Source organism: Ranitomeya variabilis, chromosome 1, assembly GCF_051348905.1.
Source record: "Ranitomeya variabilis isolate aRanVar5 chromosome 1, aRanVar5.hap1, whole genome shotgun sequence".
NCBI lineage: Eukaryota > Metazoa > Chordata > Amphibia > Anura > Dendrobatidae > Ranitomeya > Ranitomeya variabilis.
This window is the reverse complement of record NC_135232.1, coordinates 741,777,638-741,801,938: the sequence shown is the minus strand read 5'-3', so window position 1 is coordinate 741,801,938 and position 24,301 is coordinate 741,777,638. Positions and strand designations below refer to the sequence as shown.

At 42.1% G+C, this 24,301-nt stretch overlaps 1 protein-coding gene across 1 annotated transcript in view; it reads left to right on the top strand.

The window, feature by feature from the left end:
- The first annotated feature begins 7,985 nt into the window (after positions 1–7,985).
- DLK1 (delta like non-canonical Notch ligand 1) overlaps positions 7,986–24,301 on the top strand; it is a 53,240-nt gene continuing 36,924 nt past the window's right edge. Inside the window, exons 1-3 of the mRNA XM_077269275.1 lie at positions 7,986–8,125; positions 8,256–8,403; positions 8,479–8,564. Coding sequence (XP_077125390.1) covers positions 8,501–8,564 — 64 coding nt within the window. The 5' untranslated portion in view covers positions 7,986–8,125; positions 8,256–8,403; positions 8,479–8,500. The remainder of the gene's footprint in view (positions 8,126–8,255; positions 8,404–8,478; positions 8,565–24,301) is intronic.

The following is a 24,301-nucleotide window of genomic DNA, read 5'->3' as shown; positions in this document are numbered from 1 at the left end:
TCTAGGAAGTTTTCGCCTGCCGAGCGAAATTATGATGTGGGCAATCGGGAGTTGTTGGCCATGAAATGGGCATTTGAGGAGTGGCGTCATTGGCTCGAGGGTGCTAAGCATCGTGTGGTGGTCTTGACTGATCACAAAAATCTGATGTATCTCGAGTCTGCTAAACGCCTTAATCCGAGACAGGCCCGCTGGTCATTGTTTTTCTCCCGCTTTGATTTTGTTGTCTCGTATTTACCAGGTTCAAAGAATGTGAAGGCCGATGCTCTTTCTAGGAGCTTTGTGCCTGATGCTCCTGGAGTCACTGATCCTGTTGGTATTCTTAAAGATGGAGTTATCTTGTCAGCTATTTCTCCGGATCTACGACGTGTGTTGCAGAGATTTCAGGCTGATAGGCCTGAGTCTTGTCCACCTGACAGACTGTTTGTCCCGGATAAGTGGACCAGCAGAGTCATTTCCGAGGTTCATTCCTCGGTGTTGGCAGGTCACCCGGGAATTTTTGGCACCAGAGATCTGGTGGCCAGGTCCTTTTGGTGGCCTTCCTTGTCAAGGGATGTGCGGTCATTTGTGCAGTCCTGTGGGACTTGTGCTCGAGCTAAGCCTTGCTGTTCTCGTGCCAGCGGTTTGCTCTTGCCCTTGCCTGTCCCGAAGAGACCTTGGACACATATCTCCATGGATTTCATTTCTGATCTTCCGCTATCTCAGGGCATGTCCGTTATCTGGGTGATATGTGATCGCTTCTCCAAGATGGTCCATTTAGTTCCTTTGCCTAAGCTGCCTTCCTCTTCCGATCTGGTTCCTGTGTTTTTCCAGAACGTGGTTCGTTTGCACGGCATCCCTGAGAATATTGTGTCAGACAGAGGATCCCAGTTCGTTTCCAGGTTCTGGCGATCCTTTTGTAGTAGGATGGGCATTGATTTGTCGTTTTCGTCTGCTTTCCATCCTCAGACTAATGGACAGACGGAGCGAACCAATCAGACTTTGGAGGCTTATTTGAGGTGTTTTGTCTCTGCTGATCAGGACGATTGGGTGACATTCTTGCCGTTGGCTGAGTTTGCCCTTAATAATCGGGCTAGTTCCGCCACCTTGGTTTCGCCTTTTTTCTGCAACTCTGGTTTCCATCCTCGCTTTTCTTCGGGTCATGTGGAGCCTTCTGACTGTCCTGGGGTGGATTCTGTGGTGGATAGGTTGCAGCAGATCTGGAATCATGTGGTGGACAACTTGAAGTTGTCACAGGAGAAGGCTCAGCGCTTTGCCAACCGCCGTCGCGGTGTGGGTCCCCGACTACGCGTTGGGGATTTGGTATGGCTTTCTTCCCGCTTTGTTCCTATGAAGGTCTCCTCTCCCAAATTTAAACCTCGTTTTATTGGGCCTTACAAGATATTGGAAATCCTTAATCCTGTATCTTTTCGTCTGGATCTTCCTGTGTCGTTTGCTATTCACAATGTATTTCATAGGTCCTTGTTGCGGCGGTACATTGTGCCTGTAGTTCCTTCTGCTGAGCCTCCTGCTCCGGTGTTGGTTGAGGGTGAGTTGGAGTACGTGGTGGAGAAGATCTTGGATTCTCGCCTCTCCAGGCGGAGGCTTCAGTACCTGGTCAAGTGGAAGGGCTATGGTCAGGAGGATAATTCCTGGGTGGTCGCCTCTGATGTTCATGCGGCCGATTTAGTTCGTGCCTTTCATGCCGCTCATCCTGATCGCCCTGGTGGTCGTGGTGAGGGTTCGGTGACCCCTCACTAAGGGGGGGGTACTGTTGTGAATTTGCTTTTTGCTCCCTCTAGTGGTTACTAGTTTTTTGACTCTGGTTTTTCTGTCATTCCTTTTATCCGCACCTGGGTCGTTAGTTAGGGGTGTTGCTATATAAGCTCCCTGGACCTTCAGTTCAATGCCTGGCAACGTAGTTATCAGAGCTAGTCTGCTGTGCTCTTGTCTACTGATCCTGGTTCCAGTTATATCAGCTAAGTCTGCCTTTTGCTTTTTGCTATTTGTTTTGGTTTTGTATTTTTGTCCAGCTTGTTCCAAATCTATATCCTGACCTTTGCTGGAAGCTCTAGGGGGGCTGGTGTTCTCCCCCCGGACCGTTAGACGGTTCGGGGGTTCTTGAATTTCCAGTGTGGATTTTGATAGGGTTTTTGTTGACCATATAAGTTACCTTTCTTTATTCTGCTATCAGTAAGCGGGCCTCTCTGTGCTAAACCTGGTTCATTTCTGTGTTTGTCATTTCCTCTTACCTCACCGTCATTATTTGTGGGGGGCTTCTATCCAGCTTTGGGGTCCCCTTCTCTGGAGGCAAGAAAGGTCTTTGTTTTCCTCTACTAGGGGTAGCTAGATTCTCCGGCTGGCGCGTGTCATCTAGAATCAACGTAGGAATGATCCCCGGCTACTTCTAGTGTTGGCGTTAGGAGTAGATATATGGTCAACCCAGTTACCACTGCCCTATGAGCTGGATTTTGTATTCTGCAGACTTCCACGTTCCTCTGAGACCCTCGCCATTGGGGTCATAACACATGCCGCTGCAAGATGCTGTGGTAGCCATGCTGGTTCAGTATGCCTTCAATTTTGAATAAATCCCCAACAGTGTCACCAGCAAAGCACCCCCACACCATCACACCTCCTCCTCCATGCTTCACGGTGGGAACCAGGCATGTAGAGTCCAAAGTTTTCCCAATTTTTTGGACTGACTGACCTTCATTTCTTAAAGTAATGATGGCCACTCGTTTTTCTTTATTTAGCTGCTTTTTTCTTGCCATAATACAAATTCTAACAGTCTATTCAGTAGGACTATCAGCTGTGTATCCACCAGACTTCTGCACAACACAACTGATGGTCCCAACCCCATTTATAAGGCAAGAAATCCCACTTATTAAACCTGACAGGGCACACCTGTGAAGTGAAAACCATTAATGGTGACTACCTCTTGAAGCTCATCAAGAGAATGCCAAGAGTGTGCAAAGCAGTTGTCAAAGCAAAAGGTGGCTACTTTCAAGAACCTAGAATATAAGACATAATTTTTGTTAAGTCTTTTTTGTTAAGTACCGTATATAAGTCCACATGTGTTATTTCATAGTTTTGATGCCTTCATTGTGAATGTACAATTTTCATACATTGTGGTCGGTGCTCACAGCAAGCCTGCAATTCAGCTACATAGGAGCGATCTGATGATCGCTGCTATGTAGCAGAGCCGATCAGGCTATGCCAGCTTCTAGCCTCCCATGGAGGCTATTGAAGCATGGCAAAAGTAAAAAAAAAAGTTTAAAAAAAATTGAAAAAAAAATGAAAAAAATATGAAAGTTTAAATCACCCCCCTTTCGCCCCATTCAAAATAATACAATAAAAAAAAAAAAATCAAACCTGCACATATTTGGTATCGCCGCGTCTAGAATCACCTGTTCTATCAATTGAAAAAAGGATTAACCTGATCACTAAATGGCCTAGTGAGAAAAAAGTTAGAAACACCAGAATTATGTTTTTTTGGTCGCCATGACATTGCATTAAAATGTAATAACGGGCGATGAAAAGAACGTATCTGCACCATAATAGTATCATTAAAAACGCCAGCTCGGCCCGCAAAAAATAAGCCCTCACCCGAACATAGATCATGAAAAATGGAGACGCTATGGGTATCGGAAAATGGCGCAATTTTTTTTTTTTTTACAAAGTTTGGAATTTTTTTTACCCCTTAGATAAAATGTAACCTAGACATGTTTGGTGTCTATGAACTGGTAATGACCTGGAGAATCAAAATGGCAGGTCAGTTTTAGCATCTAGTGAACTTAGCAAAAAAGCAAAACAAAAAACAAGTGTGGGATTGCACTTATTTGCAATTTCACCGCACTTGGAATTTTTTTCCCGTTTTCTAGTATACAACATGCTAAAACCAATGATGACGTTAAAAACTGCAACATATTCTGCAAAACACAAGCCCTCACATGGCCATATTGATGGAAAAATAAAAAAGTTATGGCTCTGGGAAGGAGGGGAGCGAAAAACGAGAACGCAAAAACGGAAAAGGGCAAGGTCGTGAAGGGGTTAATGTTGCTGTAGGTTTCTTGACAACCTCCCAGACCAATTTTCTTCTTGTCTTTTCATTACTTTTTGAGAGATGCCTAGTTCTAGTTCTCGCTACAGGAGGCAGAATAAATGTAAGCTCCTATTTTTTCACCATCCATTGTGGCGCCGTCTCTTTGTTTTTTGTGGTCTTGGTACTGTCCGGGATGGGCTCCCTGGTTTTGGACATGCGCCCTTGTGTCCGCTGAGACCTTCAATCTTTATATAAAAGGGTGCGGTTTTTACTTTCTTTTGTTTTGACTCTGATAGTTCTAGGTAATGTCATTGTTGTGCCAAATTTAAGCCATTTCTTGATTACTATTTTCACAGTGCTCCATGGTATATCAAATGTCTTAGATTTTATTTTTTTGTACTTTTCTCTTAACTTTTAACTTTCAACAATAAGATCCCCTTGCTGTGTTGTCAGCTGTTCACAGTCTATGGCTTTTGCTGTAAAAAGCAACTAACAAAAGTCAGAAAATCCTCCGAACACAGCTAAACATTACATGGGGTTAATCAGAATCCCTGTGAGTGATGACGGTGGTGTACTGACTACTATTTAACATGAGGGTAAATGTAATTGGCTAATTCTGAACATCACAACATGCCAAATTATAAGAGGGTGTTCACACTTATGTAACCACATTATTTTAATTTCCCTATTTTTATTTTCCCCTCAAAATTATTTCAGTTTCTTTCTCAATAGATCTGTGCAGATTGTAGGTGACATTAACGGTGGAAAAAATTCTGAATAGTTCTCCTTGGTATGATTCTTTACATGCCAAAAACCTGGCATTTTAGGTGTGTAGGCGCCAATTCTTCATGCAATTTCTCTAAAATTCTGGAGTAAATTGCTTTGAAAAGCTTTCATGCAATTTTCTCGCAGCTCCGCAATAATGGGCGGGACAGGGGCGCAGCGAGGGCGTGACACCACAGCTTGTCTAATTCATGATGAGCTTTGGCATTCCCTAAAACAAAAATCTTACTTCAGTCAGTCGCCACCGGTCAGATGCTCCTGATTCATGAACCGTGGCTATGTAAATGACCAGAGGTCCGAAGAAGATCCAGTGAGTCACAAACTGAGAAGGAGGCAGAAATTACAACACTCTCTTTACTGAAATGGAGGTTGAAGTGAGATTCAGTATTGTATCAAACAGCCTGAGATTCCCTTAGAAATTACACTCACTCATTGAGGCTTGAAATCAATGTGCCAATCCCAAAGTTTCCGATTTACGTGTTAAAGGTTAAAGAATAAATTTACCGAACCAATATGTCACAAACAAGGTATTGAATAAGCTATATGAGAAACAGGTGTAAATATGTTGAAGAGGTCTTATGGGAGCCCCTGGGATGACACACTGAGAATAAACTTATTAAAACCCACAATAACAATATATAGAAATATAACAGTCGTTTTTATATATATTCAACCTAGGGATACCCGGGTATCTATCGTTACGGTACCCTTAATCTGTGGTGGGTCCCCACTCAGGCATATGATTTGCATCAGCTGCAGCCAGTCCCAAAAAATCTTCGGCACCAAAACAACTACAGTAAAACAAGGATCCGCGTCGTGTCGGCCGAGCCCACACGCCAGGAACTTACAGTTCTGTAGCCTCAGGGTACGGTCTGGGATAGCACCCTATCTAGGGATGTCTGGGATGCCAGAGATGTCAGAGACCAGACATTCCTAGATAGGGACACCACTAGTCAGGTAGCTGGACTTATCTTGCCACTGCAAATACCCACATTGCTTTTTCTCTTCTCGCCTGATGAACCCCTTAACAGGGGTAGAAACGCGTTGGAGGCTACATTGTTCATATGGGTGATTTATGAGTAGGTTCATACTTGGGTACTTCCCTTGTAAGGATGGGAGCAAAGCAGGGGCACGACAAGGAGGAACATAAGGACTATTCTATTGAACCCCCGCCTTCTTCTCTCTCCAATGGTGGACTGACAATGGAGGAAATTAACAAGAATGTATATTGGGGAGATCAAGCCAAATCTTTAACTTCAGCACTGTTAAAGATGAGCACTTGCACGTTTTGAAACTTAGTGTCAGGACTCTGAACATTTTTCACCTTTTGTGCATTACTGCCCTTTTCCAAGATGGCATCTTTGGTCTCATGTGCACTGTGTCTTCCTGCTATAAAACTCCACCCCAGCCTTCAGTCTGTGCTAGAGTATTCTGCCTTGCATTCAGCTCCTGGCCTCTGGTTACTCCCTGGCTATATACCTGCTCCTGTGAACTTGTGTGGTTATCCTGCTACTCTGCTCTGAGTTCCTGCTGCATACACCAGTTCCAGTAATCCTCCTTCATCTGCTGCTCGTGTTTACTTCCATCTGCATTTGCTGGACATGTAAGCTGTTGCTGCTCTGCAAGAACCTGAGACTATTACTCAGGCCTTCCTGGTTGAGATAAGACATTGCTTGAACTGCCTTATAAGCATATCTATCTGTGTTTTGGACTAAGCAAGGACTTATTCGTGTCAAGTATCCTCAAAAATAATTGTGCTCCATAGACTTTCTGCGTGATTGTATTTTCCTCTGAAGTTTCCTATAGACTGCTGAGCTGCATTTAATATTTACTCCATGTGTTGTGGACTTGAGTTTCTCTCTGCACCTGTTTGAATCACCGTGTGATAATATAGACTTTACCACTTATAAAACTGTGTCCTGTAGTTGTCTTGTTCCACGCAAAGAGTCTCCTAAGTTATCCCCTATAATTATTACAGACTGTTAGGATTGTTAGGAGTTCAAACGGGTATAACAGGGAAGGAAAGATATCACCTCTCACCCAGCCCCTATTCCTATACGTGGACTACGGACCCCCAGTCAAGAATACTGGGAGGTACTTGATGGTGACCATACGTCTGCTACTTTTGGAGAGGCACACCACTCTGCTATCATTGGTGAGATCCAACCAATTTTTATATTTTGAGCACTGGTTCTCATGAGCACTTTTTTGGTTTTTGTTAGTTGAGTTGCTTAGATTTTATGTGTTTCATTAAAAGTTAAGTTTTATCATAGGGGTATCCTCCAAGCTAGTTTACATTGTTAACCCAGAGGGTATATTAATAGTGGTGATTATTTCACACTATAGCTAATTGTATCTCCCTCTGAAAATTAAAACCGCTGACTGCATAATGTCATGGCGGTGGACATGATGGTGGGCGAAGCCCAAAATTTATATGGGCATGTTTTATCTGGCATTGTAAAGGGATGGGGAATATGTATTCCACTATCTGGCTAACTATTTGGCATGAGGGAGGAACCTCCCAAATGTAGGAGTGAGAGCCCTCACAAATGTTAAAGGAAAAACTAAAGCCAAGACGTTCCGTGTGAACATATGCTAAAGGGAGGTATCTTTTTTGTGTGTTATATACATGTAATTATGAAGGAAAAATGTTTCTGGGCCTTTTTCCCCTTTAAAAAAATGTAGGTTTGGTTTGGTAGGTCTTGTTAAAAATGTGTAAAACCGGCACAATAGTCTAACAACATTATTCCCATATGCCATGTGTGAGTCAGAGAGGCATGCAGCATCTTTTCCATGCTGTTCCCATTTAGTTTTAGCTCTTTCCCATCCATTACAGCTTTTTTCTCAGGCCCCTAGGTCCAGCAGACAAATATTCGGCTTTCCCATTGACTTGCTTTGGATTTGTTATTCAGCATAAATATACAGATATTACAAATTATTTGTGCCGATTTTCCGAATATTTCACTATTCGATCATCACTAGTCCTAAATAAAAATTGATATTAATAATAATGTTACAATATTTATTCTTTTATTTTTGTTAATATTTAGGTTATAATTTCCCACTGCAAACCTTGATTGATGCCAATCACCATCATCTTTTTTATGTAAAGCTCTATAAATCCACTTCATGTTTTGTGAGGAGCTCAGTGAGCAGCGGCCGTGTTGGAGGCGTGCTTTTCCCCGAGCTGTGGAGAATAATCCTTAGTTCAGTTGTTGCTGTGAAGAGATGGAGTGGTTCTGGCTTGAGAAGAATTGATGCCGGGCAGCTTGGGCGATGGCTTCTCATTATCCACTGCTTTATTGTTGCGGAGCTGCATGAATGGTGAATTGCTTTTGTTTTTTTTTGTGAGGTTGGAGGATTCCTGCTGCCTGGGACTCATTGGAGTAAGACATTACAATACTTGGAGAGCAGATGATTTGCAGCTAATTTCAACATCTGTTCTGCTTTCTAGTTTCCCATTGAGCTGGTGACAGATCTGGCATCTAAAGGGCAAAACACTGGTAGAAATCCAGAAGTTTAGCTGCAGGGTCCTCAGATGGTATGAATGGTGAAGAAGTGGTGGTCGCTTAAGCTTCATTACCATTGGGGCAGCAATCAAGGTTAGTACCTCAGTGGGGCCATCATTGCCTCCTGATTAAATGGGGTCTTGCCTGATAACGTGCGTTGTGTTTCAGGTACCCAGAGGAACAAGTGGTGATGGAGCTGCCAATTCTTTCTCTGTGCTTCATTTTCTCCCGGTCTGTAGTATCAGCCACTCAAGGTAAGTCCAGTGTCATACTCCGCATTCATGTCCCAATGTGTCTGCCAACCTGTGGCTTATTTCCCATAGTCAGACTGTAAGCCTGCGGCTACACGGGGACTCCGGTTCTGCGGCCAAAAATCTCCTCACATTGCTCCTAGATCAGGTGAATGGGATCGTGTGTTTCAAGTTGCAGAAAGTCGAAACCAGTTGCATGTTTAGTGACTTGCTGGTCTTGGTCGCAGGACTTTGTGGGTCAAGTTGTGCCGCCGCTCCCCTGAATATTCTACAATTTAGCAGCAGCATAGAGCAATGTTTGACCGAGCGACCTGTGTCACTGACAAAGTTTTTGTTTATGCCTTTTCATAAACTACAGTGCATGATAGGAGTTGTAGTTTAAAAAGTCCCAGGACAGTGAAGTTCTGGAAGTGTAATTCTATAGAGAATCAGGATTCCCACTTACAAAATCACAGTTTTTATTTCCAAAATTAAAAAAAATATTTATCTAGGCTATGTTAATACATAAAGGGTTAATACAGATGCTTTTCTGTTATGTTTCCATTTGATACTTTTGATGTAAAAAGCATAAAGAACTTGTCGTTTCTGAATAATAATAATAATAATAATAATTATAATAATTATTTCATAGAAACCAAGTGTCCTATTTATAATGCAGTTGATTGTGAGAGATGTATTCTATATCTGATTATTACAGGGGAGTTTTACCTAAATATGCCGCTCGTTATGTCACACTAATACGGTATGGGACGACACTGGTGGTGGGAGGGCGGGGGGTTACCGCTGCCCAGGGGCAATGCTCAGTAGGATGCTGGAACCCCTTCTACCCATGATCTGTGATGGTTTATTATATTTTCTTATGTTCGGGACTTATCAGACCCCCGGTGTATATCTGTAGTAATAAGAGGTGCTACACCCCTTCTCTGAGTACCTGTATAGAGACCGTGTTTGTTCCTATACAGGTACAGAATATGACATTATTACTTTGCTTAAGATATAACATTCATGTCTGAATATTAATATCCTATTATCTCCAGCTACGCCCAGTACATAAACGCTTGTGGTTTGGGTGCCACCGTTTATTCACTCTCCTGCCTCGTTTCCCAGCATTAGTATTTTGCTGTCATACACTCTATCTGCATCATAACCTTTCATCCCATAATTCAGCCGGCAGCGATGCTACATGCGAGGGTCCCAGCGAGCGTCGGCTCCATACAATGTTGTTTACTGCTGATGATATATTGTTCTGATAAATCCGTCTACGTTTTGTCGCCTCCCTCCACTCGCTGGGATCTAATGCAATATTGAATTATGGAATGATGCCTCGTTAATCTTACAGATTTTAATACAATCAGTTAAATTTCATTTCTCATTAATTTTAATGCACTATTGTGGGCTGAGCTTTAGATGATTGGTAATCAATCAATGCATCAATCCGATTGATTCAAACCATCTGCAGCAGAAATCTCCCACCACATCTGATAGTCTGCTACAATGTAACTGTGCAGTGAAATGCATCTGTGGGATTCCTGGCTGTGACAAGTCCTCATCTGAGTCAGGCCTGTAGAGGCTTTCAGCCTTTTGATGTCAATAATTTTGATCCCATTCATAGACATTCAAGCAGAGATATTGAAAATGGCCTATCATTGAAGCCAAAGTATTTCAGAAAGCTGAGTGATCACAATTTTGATTTTCCCTAATTCTAGTGACTCGCCTTTCCATGTGCCCAGCCAGGTCACCGAAAAAATGAGATACAAACCGGACTTAAATATACAGTATATCATTAATCTTTAAACATACTGACCAAATAGTCATTAAACTATACAAAGTCAAACAAGTGTCTTTGTTTTTAAGAATTAACCTATGAGCATGATACGATAACATACACTCACCGGCCACTTTATTAGGTACACCATGCTAGTAACGGGTTGGACCCCCTTTTGCCTTCAGAACTGCCTCAATTCTTCGTGGCATAGATTCAACAAGGTGCTGGAAGCATTCCTCAGAGATTTTGGTCCATATTGACATGATGGCATCACACAGTTGCCGCAGATTTGTCGGCTGCACATCCCAAAGATGCTCCATACAAGGCAGGATGGATCCATGCTTTCATGTTGTTTACGCCAAATTCTGACCCTACCATCCGAATGTCGCAGCAGAAATCGAGACTCATCAGACCAAGCAACGTTTTTCCAATCTTCTACTGTCCAATTTCGATGAGCTTGTACAAATTGTAGCCTCAGTTTCCTGTTCTTAGCTGAAAGGAGTGGTACCCGGTGTGGTCTTCTGCTGCTGTAGCCCATCTGCCTCAAAGTTCGACGCACTGTGCGTTCAGAGATGCTCTTAGGCCTACCTTGGTTGTAACGGGTGGCGATTTGAGTCACTGTTGCCTTTCTATCAGCTCGAACCAGTCTGCCCATTCTCCTCTGACCTCTGGCATCAACAAGGCATTTCCGCCCACAGAACTGCCGCTCACTGGATTTTTTTTCTTTTTCGGACCATTCTCTGTAAACCCTAGAGATGGTTGTGCGTGAAAATCCCAGTAGATCAGCAGTTTCTGAAATACTCAGACCAGCCCTTCTGGCACCAACAACCATGCCACGTTCAAAGGCACTCAAATCACCTTTCTTCCCCATACTGATGCTCGGTTTGAACTGCAGGAGATTGTCTTGACCATGTCTACATGCCTAAATGCACTGAGTTGCCGCCATGTGATTGGCTGATTAGAAATTAAGTGTTAACAAGAAGTTGGACAGGTGTACCTAATAAAGTGGCCGGTGAGTGTATATCCATATGCTTTAGCTGGCCCATATATAACACAGGTCAACAAAAAAAAAATTTTTTTCTGGTGTCCAAAATATTTTAATGAATTTGGGGTATTTTTGGGGTGCTGATTCTGAATATGCTATCAGTTTTGCCAGATTGGCTCAAGTTTTTGAGATTTTTGGTATCTTATTTATAGCACTTGTTGGTAAATGCGACGCATCATCTCATTAATTTCTTTGGATTAGTACTTGAACTGAGCAGTTCTCAATATAGTTTTGTGTTAATTAGTGTTCTAAAAGTTTGTTCATAGCTTGATTTTTGCACTAACTTTATGTTGTTGTCTGTTTTCCAGTGAAAAGCATGAACTCATCAAGAAGAAGTTGTCTTAACGATCCAGACTCATTCTGTTACATTTGTGGTGAATACACACTGCCAAAACATAGAAGAAACATAACAGACTTCGTAAAAAAAGTGTATTTTGCCTATTTTGGGGTTATGCTTGGGGACCAAGACAAGTTTTGGGCACCACACATAGTGTGCAAAGCATGTATCGAATTATTACGAAAATGGAGCAAAGGACAAAGAAAAAGCTTCAAATTTGGTGTTCCAATGGTGTGGAGAGAGCCAAAAAATCATCATGATGACTGTTATTTATGGTAAACACAGGTACAGGCACATCTTCACAATGAGGGACAGGCCTTCTTGCAGATTCCATGTTACTCCCATTTTCGTTTCTTATGCTTATTGAATCCTTGCACTTGCACTACACAGAAATAACAGTCATCATGATGATTTTTTGGCTCTCTCCACACCATTGGAACACCAAATTTGAAGCTTTTTCTTTGTCCTTTGCTCCATTTTCATAATAATTCGATACATGCTTTGCACACTATGTGTGGTGCCCAAAACTTGTCTTGGTCCCCAAGCATAACCCCAAAATAGGCAAAATACACTGTTTTTACGAAGTCTGTTATGTTTCTTCTATGTTTTGGCAGTGTGTATTCACCACAAATGTAACAGAATGAGTCTGGATCTTTAAGACAACTTCTTCTTGATGAGTTCATGCTTTTCACTGGAAAACAGACAACAACATAAAGTTAGTGCAAAAATCAAGCTATGAACAAACTTTTAGAACACTAATTAACACAAAACTATATTGAGAACTGCTCAGTTCAAGTACTAATCCAAAGAAATTAATGAGATGATGCGTCGCATTTACCAACAAGTGCTATAAATAAGATACCAAAAATCTCAAAAACTTGAGCCAATCTGGCAAAACTGATGACATATTCAGAATCAGCACCCCAAAAATACCCTAAATTCGATGAAATATCTTTGGCACCAAAAATGCTGTTGACCAGTGTATAATTTGTATTCGGTTAGAGGCACTTTTTTAACCTATGTTTTTTATATATTTCTAATAAAGTTGTATTTTATTCTTAAAAACAAAGACACTTGTTTGACTCTGTATAGTTTAATGACTATTTGGTCAGTATGTTTAAAGATTTAGTGAAGTGTTGCCCACCTTGATATAGGAGAATGGGCTTGGGTCGTATGTTTACAGTATATCATTAATGTGGCTTCTGCAAGAAGGGCACTCCTATATTAATATAAGACCACTAAATTTAGTTCAGAGCTCACACAAGACCCTTATATAAGACCTCAGACAACATCCTTATAATAATATTAAACCCCTATATATATATCTTGCATTCCAGACCAGACCCTTAAATATTTTTGTTATACTCCAGACCCTTATATCATCATCAGGCCCCAGACCAAATCCCCTAAATATATTCAGACCCCATATTTTATGTAGCAAAATTGTCAGACCTCAGATCAGACTGTATACTTAAAGAAGCACTCCTGCTCCTCTTCCTTCTCCTCCTCCTCTTTCTTCACATCCTCCTATTAAACTTTTTATCCTCTTAATATAATGCAATCATCATCATATTATACAGCACTGTGTAATTACAATTGCTCATTTTTCCTTTCTACCCAGTAAATTCTTCTATGTTCTCTGCTCTATATATAAACAGGAAGTCTCTTTATCATTCCCCTCTTCATCTCCTGACCTGGCTACTCCATCCTTTCCCTCTGCCAGGGACTTTTGCAGTGACACATGAAAATAAAATAGACCTCTTGTTTCTACATAGAGCTTAGAAGGATTCAGTTAGTCAGTTTTTAATGAAGCACTCCTCCCATCAAAGACATTATCCTCTTAATATATTGCAGTCATCATATTATATGGCACTGTGTTTTTACAATTTCTCCTTTTCCCTTTATACCCAGATAATTCTTCTCTTTTCATTAGGTCTATGACATCACATGATTATAAACTGACGAGCTGAATCCTTCTCAGCTCTATATAGCAACAGGAGGTAAATTTTCTATGTACGAGTCATCACTGGAAAAATAACTGGCAGGGGGAGGAACAAAGCAGCTGGGTCAGGATTGAATGATAAATGCAGGGAAAGGAGACTTCCTCTTTTTACACAGAGCAAATAAAAGAGAAGAATGATCTGGGTAGAAAGGCAAAATGAGCAGTTGTAAGTACATAGTGCTGTGTAATATTATGACTGCAATATATTCTAGAGGATAAACACTTTGATGGGAGTGAGTCGTCTCATTCCCAACTCTTGTTCTGCTCCTTGCAGAGTGATGGGAGTAAATATTTAGGGAGCTTATTATTAGATTAATCAAGTAGAAGATGGCGAGAAAGTATGTGATGTGGCCAGGGCCGTAGTCGTGGCTGAGAGTATTTGTTTATACTCGCCCTGGTCTACCGCCACATGAAAACAGTGTCCCTTTGTTGGCGTACATGTCTCTCCACTCTCCGAGCCATCAGGGTCACCTTTGGTCTGTTGCAGACTCACTCTCGATGATTGTACACAAATAGAGACAGAGTCCAATTCCAACTTTAAATGAGTAACTTTACTGGTTTCCTTCCTCAACACGTCCAAATCAATTACAGCATTGGCATAGGATTCCACACAGTTTATATCCTTCACTTTCCCTGTGCTCTCCCTCATGTCTTTCAGCACATTCCCGGGTTGTGCCGTCTTGTCCAGGACTGCAGCATCCTCCCTGTCCAGCTTCACTACTTTTAGAGCTTCCCTTGTCTGTTTCGCATCAGACATAAGGGCATCTGCCCACGTAGTAAGCTGCCACATGATAGAGCCACCTGCGCTCCTGTGTTGCTGAAATTTTTGGCCTGCTGGCCTTGGATGACTGGGCTTCTAGCTTGAATGTTATGGAACTGACCGCCCTGTCTGGGTTCTAAGGCCCTACTCCTCTAATGTCGGATGCTCACCGACTTACCCGCAGTTAGCTCCCCCTATGTTAACTATTTACAGGGTAAAACTAGTTAATCCCCTCTAGTGGACCAACTTAGGTACTACACTTTCCCTAGCATTCTATATACATATAGCAGCATACTGGGCAACATGAACTTATCCAGACAAATAAGGTATACATGACAATATTTACAGATCAATAAAATAATCACTTAATCGGGACATGGTTGGGGTCAAGGCAGTCTTTGTGAACCCCTACATTCCCCCTTCCTTTAAGGATGGTTGTCCCCGACCATATAACAATTCAAAACTTTAATATTTTCACATTACAGTATTCCACAGAGTTTGAGAAACATATGGATGAGGTAGATTTACTAGCTCAACATGAGCAGAGTCCTTTCAAAGTCGCAATCTCTTAAAATTATCTGATTCTCAGTCCCCTAGATACACCGGCAATCCATTAGGCTCTGGTCCCGTCCTTCCACAGAACTCAAGCATATACACTGTCCCTCAATACTTTTTCCTCTGCTCCTTATTAATAGGACCTGTCCGTCAGGTCATCAGTCTTTGAGGGTTTTCCCCCTTCCTTTGTGAGAAACACTGCCCTTCCTTCACATGTGTGCTGCCTGTAACTGAGGTACAGTCTATTGCCACAGCTGCACACCCTCCGAAGTAAGTCCAAGGGCAAGGTCCTGCCATCCAGCAGGAAAAGCGCAACAGGCGCAATAAAACTGGAGTAATAAAAAAAATAACACAAAATCAACGTTTTTTACCGTGACCTAGCTTTGGGGTGTCCCAGAGTTCCTTCGTTCATAAGGAAGTGGAACAGTCCCGTTATGCAAATTGTGCAACAGGCACTAATGAAATTCAAAGAGCCATACATAGTTCAGCAGCATACAGGGCAACATGAACTTATCCAGACAAATAAGGTATACATGACAATATTTAGAGATCAATAAAGTAATCACTTAACTGGGATGTGTTTGGGGTCAAGGCAGTCTCTGTGACCCTCTACAAGTACAACGTGCTAACACATGTAGAGGTACTACCTGCTTGTGCAGCCGTCAGTGCTAATAAACGCTTCAGTCTTTTTCATTGCTGTGGAGGAAAAATAGAAAAAATCTTGGGGACGCACATACTTTTGCATGGTACTATCAGTTTACATTTTTGGATCCTACTGGTTTAGGAGCCATTGTACACAGATTTTTAGACTATAAGGCCACGTTCACACGTTCAGTATTTTATATCCATATTTGTAAACCGAAATTAGGAGAGGAACAATCAGAGGGAAAGTATAATAAAAACACGTCACCACTTCTGTATTATGAAAAAGTGTAAATGACCCGGCGATCTCCGGGTCATTTACACTTTTTCTGATTTTGTTGCTATGGCAGCCGAGACGCGATCCTGGCTGACGGATGGATTCCTGGAGTGAGAGGAGGACAGTAAGCTGACAAAAAATTCTTACTTCTGTATTATCACCACTCCTGGTAACAAATACTGATGGCAAATATTGACTGAATACTGACCGTGTGAATAATGGCCCCGTCACACATAGCGATTTACCAACGATCACGACCAGCGATACGACCTGGCCGTGATCGTTGGTAAGTCGTTGTGTGGTCGCTGGGGAGCTGTCACACAGACAGCTCTCTCCAGCGACCAACGATCAGGGGAACGACTTCGGCATCGTTGAAACTGTCTTCAACGATGCCGAAGTCCCCCTGCAGCACCCGGGTAACCAGGGTAAACATCGGGTTACTAAGCGCAGGGCCGCGCTTAGTAACCCGATGTTTACCCTGGTTGCCAAAAAAACCAAACAGTACATACTCACCATCTGATGTCCGTCAGGTCCCTTGCCGTCTGCTTCCTGCTCTGACTGAGTGCCGCCGTACAGTGAGAGCAGAGCGCAGCGGTGACGTCACTGCTGTGCTGTACTTTCACTTTCACTTTGCGGCGCTCAGTCAGTGTGGGAAGCAGACGGCAAGGGACCTGACGGACATCAGATGGTGAGTATGTACTGTTTTTTTTTTTTTTTACATTTACGCTGGTAACCAGGGTAAACATCGGGTTACTAAGCGCGGCCCTGCGCTTAGTAACCCGATGTTTACCCTGGTTACCAAAGAAGACATCGCTGGATCGGTGTCACACACACCGATTCAGCGATGTCAGCGGGACCTCAACGACCAAAAAACGGCCCAGGCCATTCCGACATGACCAGCGATCTCACAGCAGGGGCCTGATCGCTGGTACGTGTCACACATAGCGAGATCGCTACTGAGGTCGCTGTTGCATCACAAAACTTGTGACTCAGCAGCGATCTCGCTAGCGATCTCGCTATGTGTGACGGGGCCTTAAGGCCTAACATTCTCATGCCTGGGGTTATGTTCCCATGAAACATTAATGCGGCTTTTAATAAAGTCAATGTGATTTCATGAATACTCACTGCACATGTAAAGACGCTGTTTAACTGATCGCTATTTATTGTTCATAAACCTCTATTGGTAGCATGAAAAAAAAATTTAATAACACAGTTTGGTTTCTAAACCCTTAATGACCGCCGATATGCTTTTTCACGGCGGCAATTAAGGGTACTAAACCATAGCGCCGCTTTTTAACGGTGCTGTGGAAAATTGTATAGCACCCCCCCAGAGTCAGAATTCCTCCGGGGTCTCGGCTGCCGAACATGATTCGAGTCGGTTTTTACCGAACCTGGGTTGCAATCACTGTTATTAACCGTATAACGGCGACCACAAATAAAAAGTAGGATTTGCCATTTAATTTCTCTCTCCTCTGATGTCATCGCACATTAGAGGAGAGAGAAATAGGGTCCGCGATCCCCACCCAGTACCTGCCGGTGTCCCTGGGTCTTCCTGCTTCCCCCCATGGCCGTCGGTGTCTTCTTCAGGTAAGAAAATAGTGGGCGCATGCGCAGTGTGCCCGCCGAGATATGCCGGCCGGCACCTGGCAACAATGATTTTTCCTATTGGTTCATTTTGATCACTGTGATATACCCTATTATAGTGATCAAAATAAAAAAAATAGTAAATAAAACCCCCTTTTATCACCCCCTTAGTTAGGGAACAATAATTAAATAAAAAATATATATTTTTTTCCATTTTTCCATTAGGGTCAGAGTTGGGCTAAAGTTAGGGTTAGGGCTATTGTTAGGGTTTGGGCTAAAGTTAGGGTTAGGGTTGGGGCTAAAGTTAGGGATGGGGCTAGATTTGGGGTTCGGGTTAGGATTACATTTACAGTTGGGATTAGGGTTAGGTTTGGGAATAGGGTTAGGGGTGTGTTGGGGTTAGGGTTGTACTTAGCGTTGGGATTAGGATTAGATTTGTGTTTGGGTTAGGGGGGTGGTTAGGGTTATGGTTGGTATTAGGGTTAGGGGTGTGTTGGGGTTAGGGTTGGAGTTAGTATTGGGGGTTTTCCACTGTTTATGCACATCAGGGGCTTTGCAAAGGCGGCATGGCGTCCGATCTCAATTCCAGCCAATTCTGCGTTGAAAAAGTAAAACGTGCTCTTTCCCTTCCAAGCTCTGTCGTGCGCCCAAACAGTGGTTTACCACCACATATGGGGTATCAGCGTACTCAGGACAAATTGTACAACAAAGTTTATGGTCCAATTTCCCCTGTTACCCTTGCAAATATACAAAATAGGGGGCTAAAAAATAATTTTTGCGGGAAAAAAATGATTTTTTATTTCCATGGCTATGCGTTATAAACTTTAGTGAAACACTTGGGGGTTCAAAGTTCTCACAACACGTCTAGATAAGTTCCTTGGGGGGGTCTAGTTTCCAAAATGGGGTCACTTGTGGGGGTTTCTACTGTTTAGGCACATCAGTGGCTCTGCTAAAGCAACATGACGCCCGCAGACCATTCCATCAAAGTCTGCATTTCAAAATGTCACTACTTCCCTTCTGAGCCCCGATGTGTGCCCAAACAGTAGTTTTCTCCCACATATGGGGTATCAGTGTACTCAGGACAAATTGGACAACAACTCTTGTGGACCAATTTCTCCTATTACCCTTATAAAAATACAAAATTGCGGGCTAAAAGATAATTTTTGTGGAAAAAAAAATATTTTTTTATTTTCACGGCTCTACATTATAAACTTTAGTGAAACAATTGGGGATTCAACATGCTCACCACACATCTAGATAAGTTCCTTTGGTGATCTAGTTTCCAAAATGAGGTCACTTGTGGAGGTTTCCACTGTTTAGGCACATCGGGGCCTCTCCAAACGCAACATGGTGTTCAATGTCAATTCCAGCCAATTCTACAATGAAAAAATCAAACAGTACTCCTTCCCTTCCAAGCTCTGCCATGCACCTAAACAGTGGTTCCCCCCCCCCCACATATGGGGTATCAGTGTACTCAGGACAAATTGCACAACAACTTTTGGGGTCCAATTTCTCCGGATACCCTTGGGAAAATAAAAAAATTGCAGGCTAAAAGATCATTTTTTGTGAAAAATAAAAGATTTTTTATTTTCAGGACTCTCCGTTATAAACTTCTGTGAAGCAGTTGGGGGTTCAAAGTGCTCACCACACATCTAGATAAGTTCGTTGGGGGGTCTAGTTTCCAAATTGGTGTCACTTGTGGGGGGTTTCTACTGTTTAGGCACATCAGGGGCTCTCCAAATGCGACATGGCATCTGATCTCAATTCCAGCCAATTCTGCATTGAAAAAGTCAAACGATGCTCCTTCCCTTCTGAGCTCTGTCGTGCACCTAAACAGTAGTTTACCCCCACATACTGTATGGGATATCGGCGTATTCAGGAGAAATTGCGCAACAAATTTTGTGGTTCATTTTCTGTTTATGCTTTTGTGAAAATAAAGAAAACTGGTTCTGAAATAAAATGTTTGTGAAAAAAGTTACTGTCAAACACATAAAGGGTTAATTAACTTCTTGAATGTGGTTTTGAACACCGTAAGGGGTGCATTTTTTAGAACGGTGTCACTTTTGGGTATTTTCTGTCATGTACACCCCTCAAGGTGACTTCAAATGTGATGTGGTCCCTAAAAAAAAATGGTGTTGTGAAAATGAGAAATCGCTGGTCAACTTTTAACCCTTATAACTTCCCCCCAAAAAATTGTTTCCAAAATTGTGCTGATGTAAAGTAGACATGTGTAAAATGTTATTTATTAAGAAATTTTTGTGACATTGATTTAAGGGCTTAAAAATTCAAAGTTTGAAAATTGCAAAATTTTCAAAATTATCGCCATATTTCCATTTTTTTCATATATAAACACAAGTCATATTGAAGAAATTTTACCACTAACATGGAGTACAATATGTCACGAAAAAACAATCTCAGAATTAGCAGGATCTATTAAAGCGTTTCAGAGTTATAACCTCCTAAAGAGACAGCTGTCAGAATTGTAAAAATTGGCCTGGTCATTAAGTATAAAATTGGCTCTGCCACTAAGGGGTTAAGTGCAGAATTTGTGTTTCTGAGAGTAAAAAAAAAGCATAAAAAATGATGCATCAAAAATGCCTAAAAAAGGAGAACACACATTAGAAAATGGAGCAAAAACCCATTACTCAAAGGGGATTAATATTGCGCACTTTGCTGTGGATGCCAACTGGAAAAACACAGCAGAAGAATCAGCGTGTGGGTAACAAGGGCGACTGGGGGGGGGGGTAGTTATGGCTGCTTGTACATAAATAGGCGGGACCGACACAGCTTTTCCCACGAGTTACCTTTCTCTTCCTCTGGTCACTGTAGTCCAGGCAATGAGAGTTCAAGACTGCAGCTTCTTTCCAACAGGGAAATAACTTTTAATGAACGAGAATGAAAGGTAGACAAAAAGACAAAAGGGAAATGTTTCCGGGCTACTGACTGGGGACAGCAGCTTCTTCCCGCCTTTCTGCTGCTGACCCAGCTCACCAACTTAACTACTTACTTTCCCTAACTCTATACACATGACAATACATCAAGGAACATCACCGTAGGGAACATTTGGACCAGGTAAACACAGCACAATCAAGGACATGTGACATCACAGTATAAAACACATATAACATACAGGTAACATATGTACATAAAAGTGCACGGGTGGGTCACACGGAAAGAGGAGAGGGCGCAACTGAGGGGGCCTGCCACCTCCTTACATGTGTACGTTGCCTTAGGAGGCAGATAACAACCAATATGGCTGCTGTTACTCCTCGCAGGTGCTGTCAGCCAGAGACAGATCACTCTGTAATATGGAGGAGATGGGTGATCATTTGCTGGGACAGCAGCCATATTAGTGATCTCCTCACCTTCCCACTGTACTTTCATGGATTTGCACTTTTCATCATTGAACATTTTCATTTGTGAATCCATGTCTTTCAATTGATTGAGATTTGCTCGCAGGGAGAGAATGCTCCATGTCTGCCAGTCACACCAACCTCCAGTGGTAATAAAGCAGAATGGCCGTCAGCTGAAGCTAGTGATAAACTCAGCTCTGCTACATCCACACACCGCCATCCATGGCATTAACACCAGAATGAGCTTTTTCTGTATTTCACTTACCGAGTGGAAAATATCATCAAGCAGGATATTTACGGTTGATGACTTTTATCACTTTTTTCTTCTAGTTAAGATTAGTTTCATTCCTGCTCAATATTCTGATTACCTCATGTCATGACTAAATACAGTCATGGCCAAAAGTGTTGGCGCTCCTGAAATTGTTCCAGAAAAGGAAGTATCTCCCCCTGAAATGTATTGCCCATTAGGGGTTTTTGTGTGAAATGATGTCAAATTTGCCTTTTTTTTCAGTTGTTTTTTTTTTTGTGTGTTATTCCAATAAACACAAATGAAATGAACAAGTGCATAACAAAATGCGTAATTGCAATTATTTTCTTGGAGAAATACTTCATTTTCTGGAACAATTTCTAGGGTGCCAACAATTTCGGTCTTGACTGTATTGTTTTTCATTGTGTATTAATGGGTTAATCAGACTCGGGTATCAAGAGCATATTATGCGATTAGAAGAATCTTGCATCTATCTTCCATAATCAGCACAACATCGTCCTATAGGATACTGTATATAGGGTAATGGCTCTGAGAACTGATAAGGTTTTGCCACTTTCTAATAAGGACCCTTAGGCAAATTCAGACAAACGCTGTACTTCGTGGATTCGTTCTATCCCCAAATTGTGTGAATGACATTCTCCATGTGTAGACCCTTGTGCTTCCTGCATAGCAGCGGACCAGGGGCGGCCTACAGTTAGTAGCCTGGTCCACAACCTGGCGGAGACTTGTGTATGCTGCAATTATATCCTCCTGAACCTCAGGTGCGCATGGAAATAGCCATGTGAACCAGGACACAGGTTAACATTGGCCGTGTTCTGCAACTCGACCCATCAGCTTACACCAGTTTTCTAGCAAAAAATATATTGAAATGTCTCGATTTTTGCAGAAAAACCCACAATGGTCACAGAAATAACTTGAATCTGACAAAAGTAATAATAAATAAAAAAATCTATGAAAATGAACAAATGAAAGTCAGACATTGCTTTTCAACCATGCTTCCACAGAATTTTTTTAAAAATACAATTCGTGAAATAGGCCTGGACAGAAATGATGGTACCCTTAGCTTAATATTTTGTTGCACAACCTTTTGAGGCAATCACTGCAATCAAACAATTCCTGTAACTGTTAATGAGACTTCTGCACCTCTCGACAGGTATTTTGGCCCACTCCTCAAGAGCAAACTACTCCAGTTGTCTCGTGTTTGAAGGTTGCCTTTTCCAGACGGCATGTTTTAGCTTTTTCCAAAGATGCTCAATAGGATTTAGGTCAGGGCTCATAGAAGGCCACTTCAGAATAGTCCAGTGTTTTCCTCTTAGCCACTCTTGAGTGTTTTTAGCTGTGTGTTTTGGGACATTATCCTGTTGCAAGACCCATGAACTGCGACTGAGACCAAGCTTTCTGACACTGGGCAGCACATTTCTCTCTAGAATCCCTTGATAGTCCTGATATTTCATTGTAGCCAGCACAGATTCTAGACACCTTGTGCCAGATGTAGCAAAGCAGCCCCAGAACATAACAGAGCCTCCTTCATGTTTCATAGTAGGGACAGTGTTCTTCTTTTGATATGCTTCATTTTTCCGTCTGTGAACATAGAGCTGATGTGCCTTGCCAAAAAGTTCCATAGGACATTCTCAAAGAAGCTTTGTGGCTTGTCAACATGTAGTTTGGCAAATTCCAGTCTGGCTTTTTAATCATTTTTTTTAACCTCCTTGGTCGTCTCCCATGAAGTCCACTTTGGCTCATACAGCGACGGATAGTGCGATCTGACGCTAATGTTGCTTGAGCTTAAAGTTCACCTTTAATCTGTTTAGAAGTTTTTCTGGCCTCTTTTGTTACCATTCATATTATCCATCTCTTTGATTTGTCATCAATTTTCCTTCTGCGGCCACGTACAGGGAGGTTGGCTACAGTCCCATGGATCCTAAATTTCTAAATAATATGTGCAACTGTAGTCACAGGAACATCAAGCTGCTTGGAGATGGTCTTATAACTTTTACCTTTAACATATTTGTCTATAATTTTCTTTTTAATCTCCCGAGACAACCCTTTCCTTCGCTTGCTCTGGTCCATGTTGAGTGTGACACATACCATGTCACCAAACAGCGCAGTGAGTATCTGTAGCCCTATATACAGGCCCACTCACTGATTCCAAGATTGTAGACACCTGTGATGCTAGTTAGTGGACTTACAGTGATTTAACTTGTCCCTTTTGTCACATTATTTTCAGGGGTACCATCATTTCTGTCCAGGCTTATTTCATGAGTTTTATTGTTTTTGAAATTCTGAGGAAGCATGGTTGAAAAGCAATGTCTGACTTTCATAGTGCATTTTCATAGATCTTTTATTATTACTTTTGTCAGATTCAAGTTATTTCTGTGACCATTGTGAGTTTTTCTGTCATTAAACGAGGGCTACCAACAATTTTGACTACGTGTGAATATGACACAAAGGTGCCACAACATTTCTTATTAATAGCCTAGAGAGGGACCATGGTTATTGGCCCCCCCCACCCGGCTAAAAAAATCTGCCCCCAGCCACCCCAGAAAAGGTACATCTGTAAGATGCGCCTATTCTGGCACTTAGCCACTCTCTTCCCATTCCAGAGTAGGCGATGGGATATGGGGTAATAAAGGCTTAATGTCATCTTGCTAATGTAAGGTGACATTAAGCCAGGTTAATAATGGAGAGATGTCAATAAGACACCTATCCATCATTAATCCAATAGTAATAAAGGGTTAAATAAACACACACTATGAATAAAGTATTTTAATGAAATAAATACACATGGGGCATTGAAAAAAACCAAAAAAACAATATCCCATACCTGTCCGCTGTACAGTCATGTCCCACGATGTAAATCCATCTGAAGGGGTTAAATAATTTTCCAACCAGGAGCTTGCTAATGCAGCTGCCCCTGGCTGTAAAAACTGGGGATTGAATGGAATGCAGCTTCGGCGACTTGCGGTGCTTCGCCCCCTGGTGGCATAAACTCTTATGAACTCTAGCGTGAGAAAATATTCAGAAAAATTCCCACGCTAGAGTTCATATGAGTTTATGCCACCAGGTGGCGCAGCTTCTATGACGGCAACGCAATTCAACAAAGCTGCATTCCATTAATTCCCCAGTTTTTACAGACAGGGGCGGCTGCATTA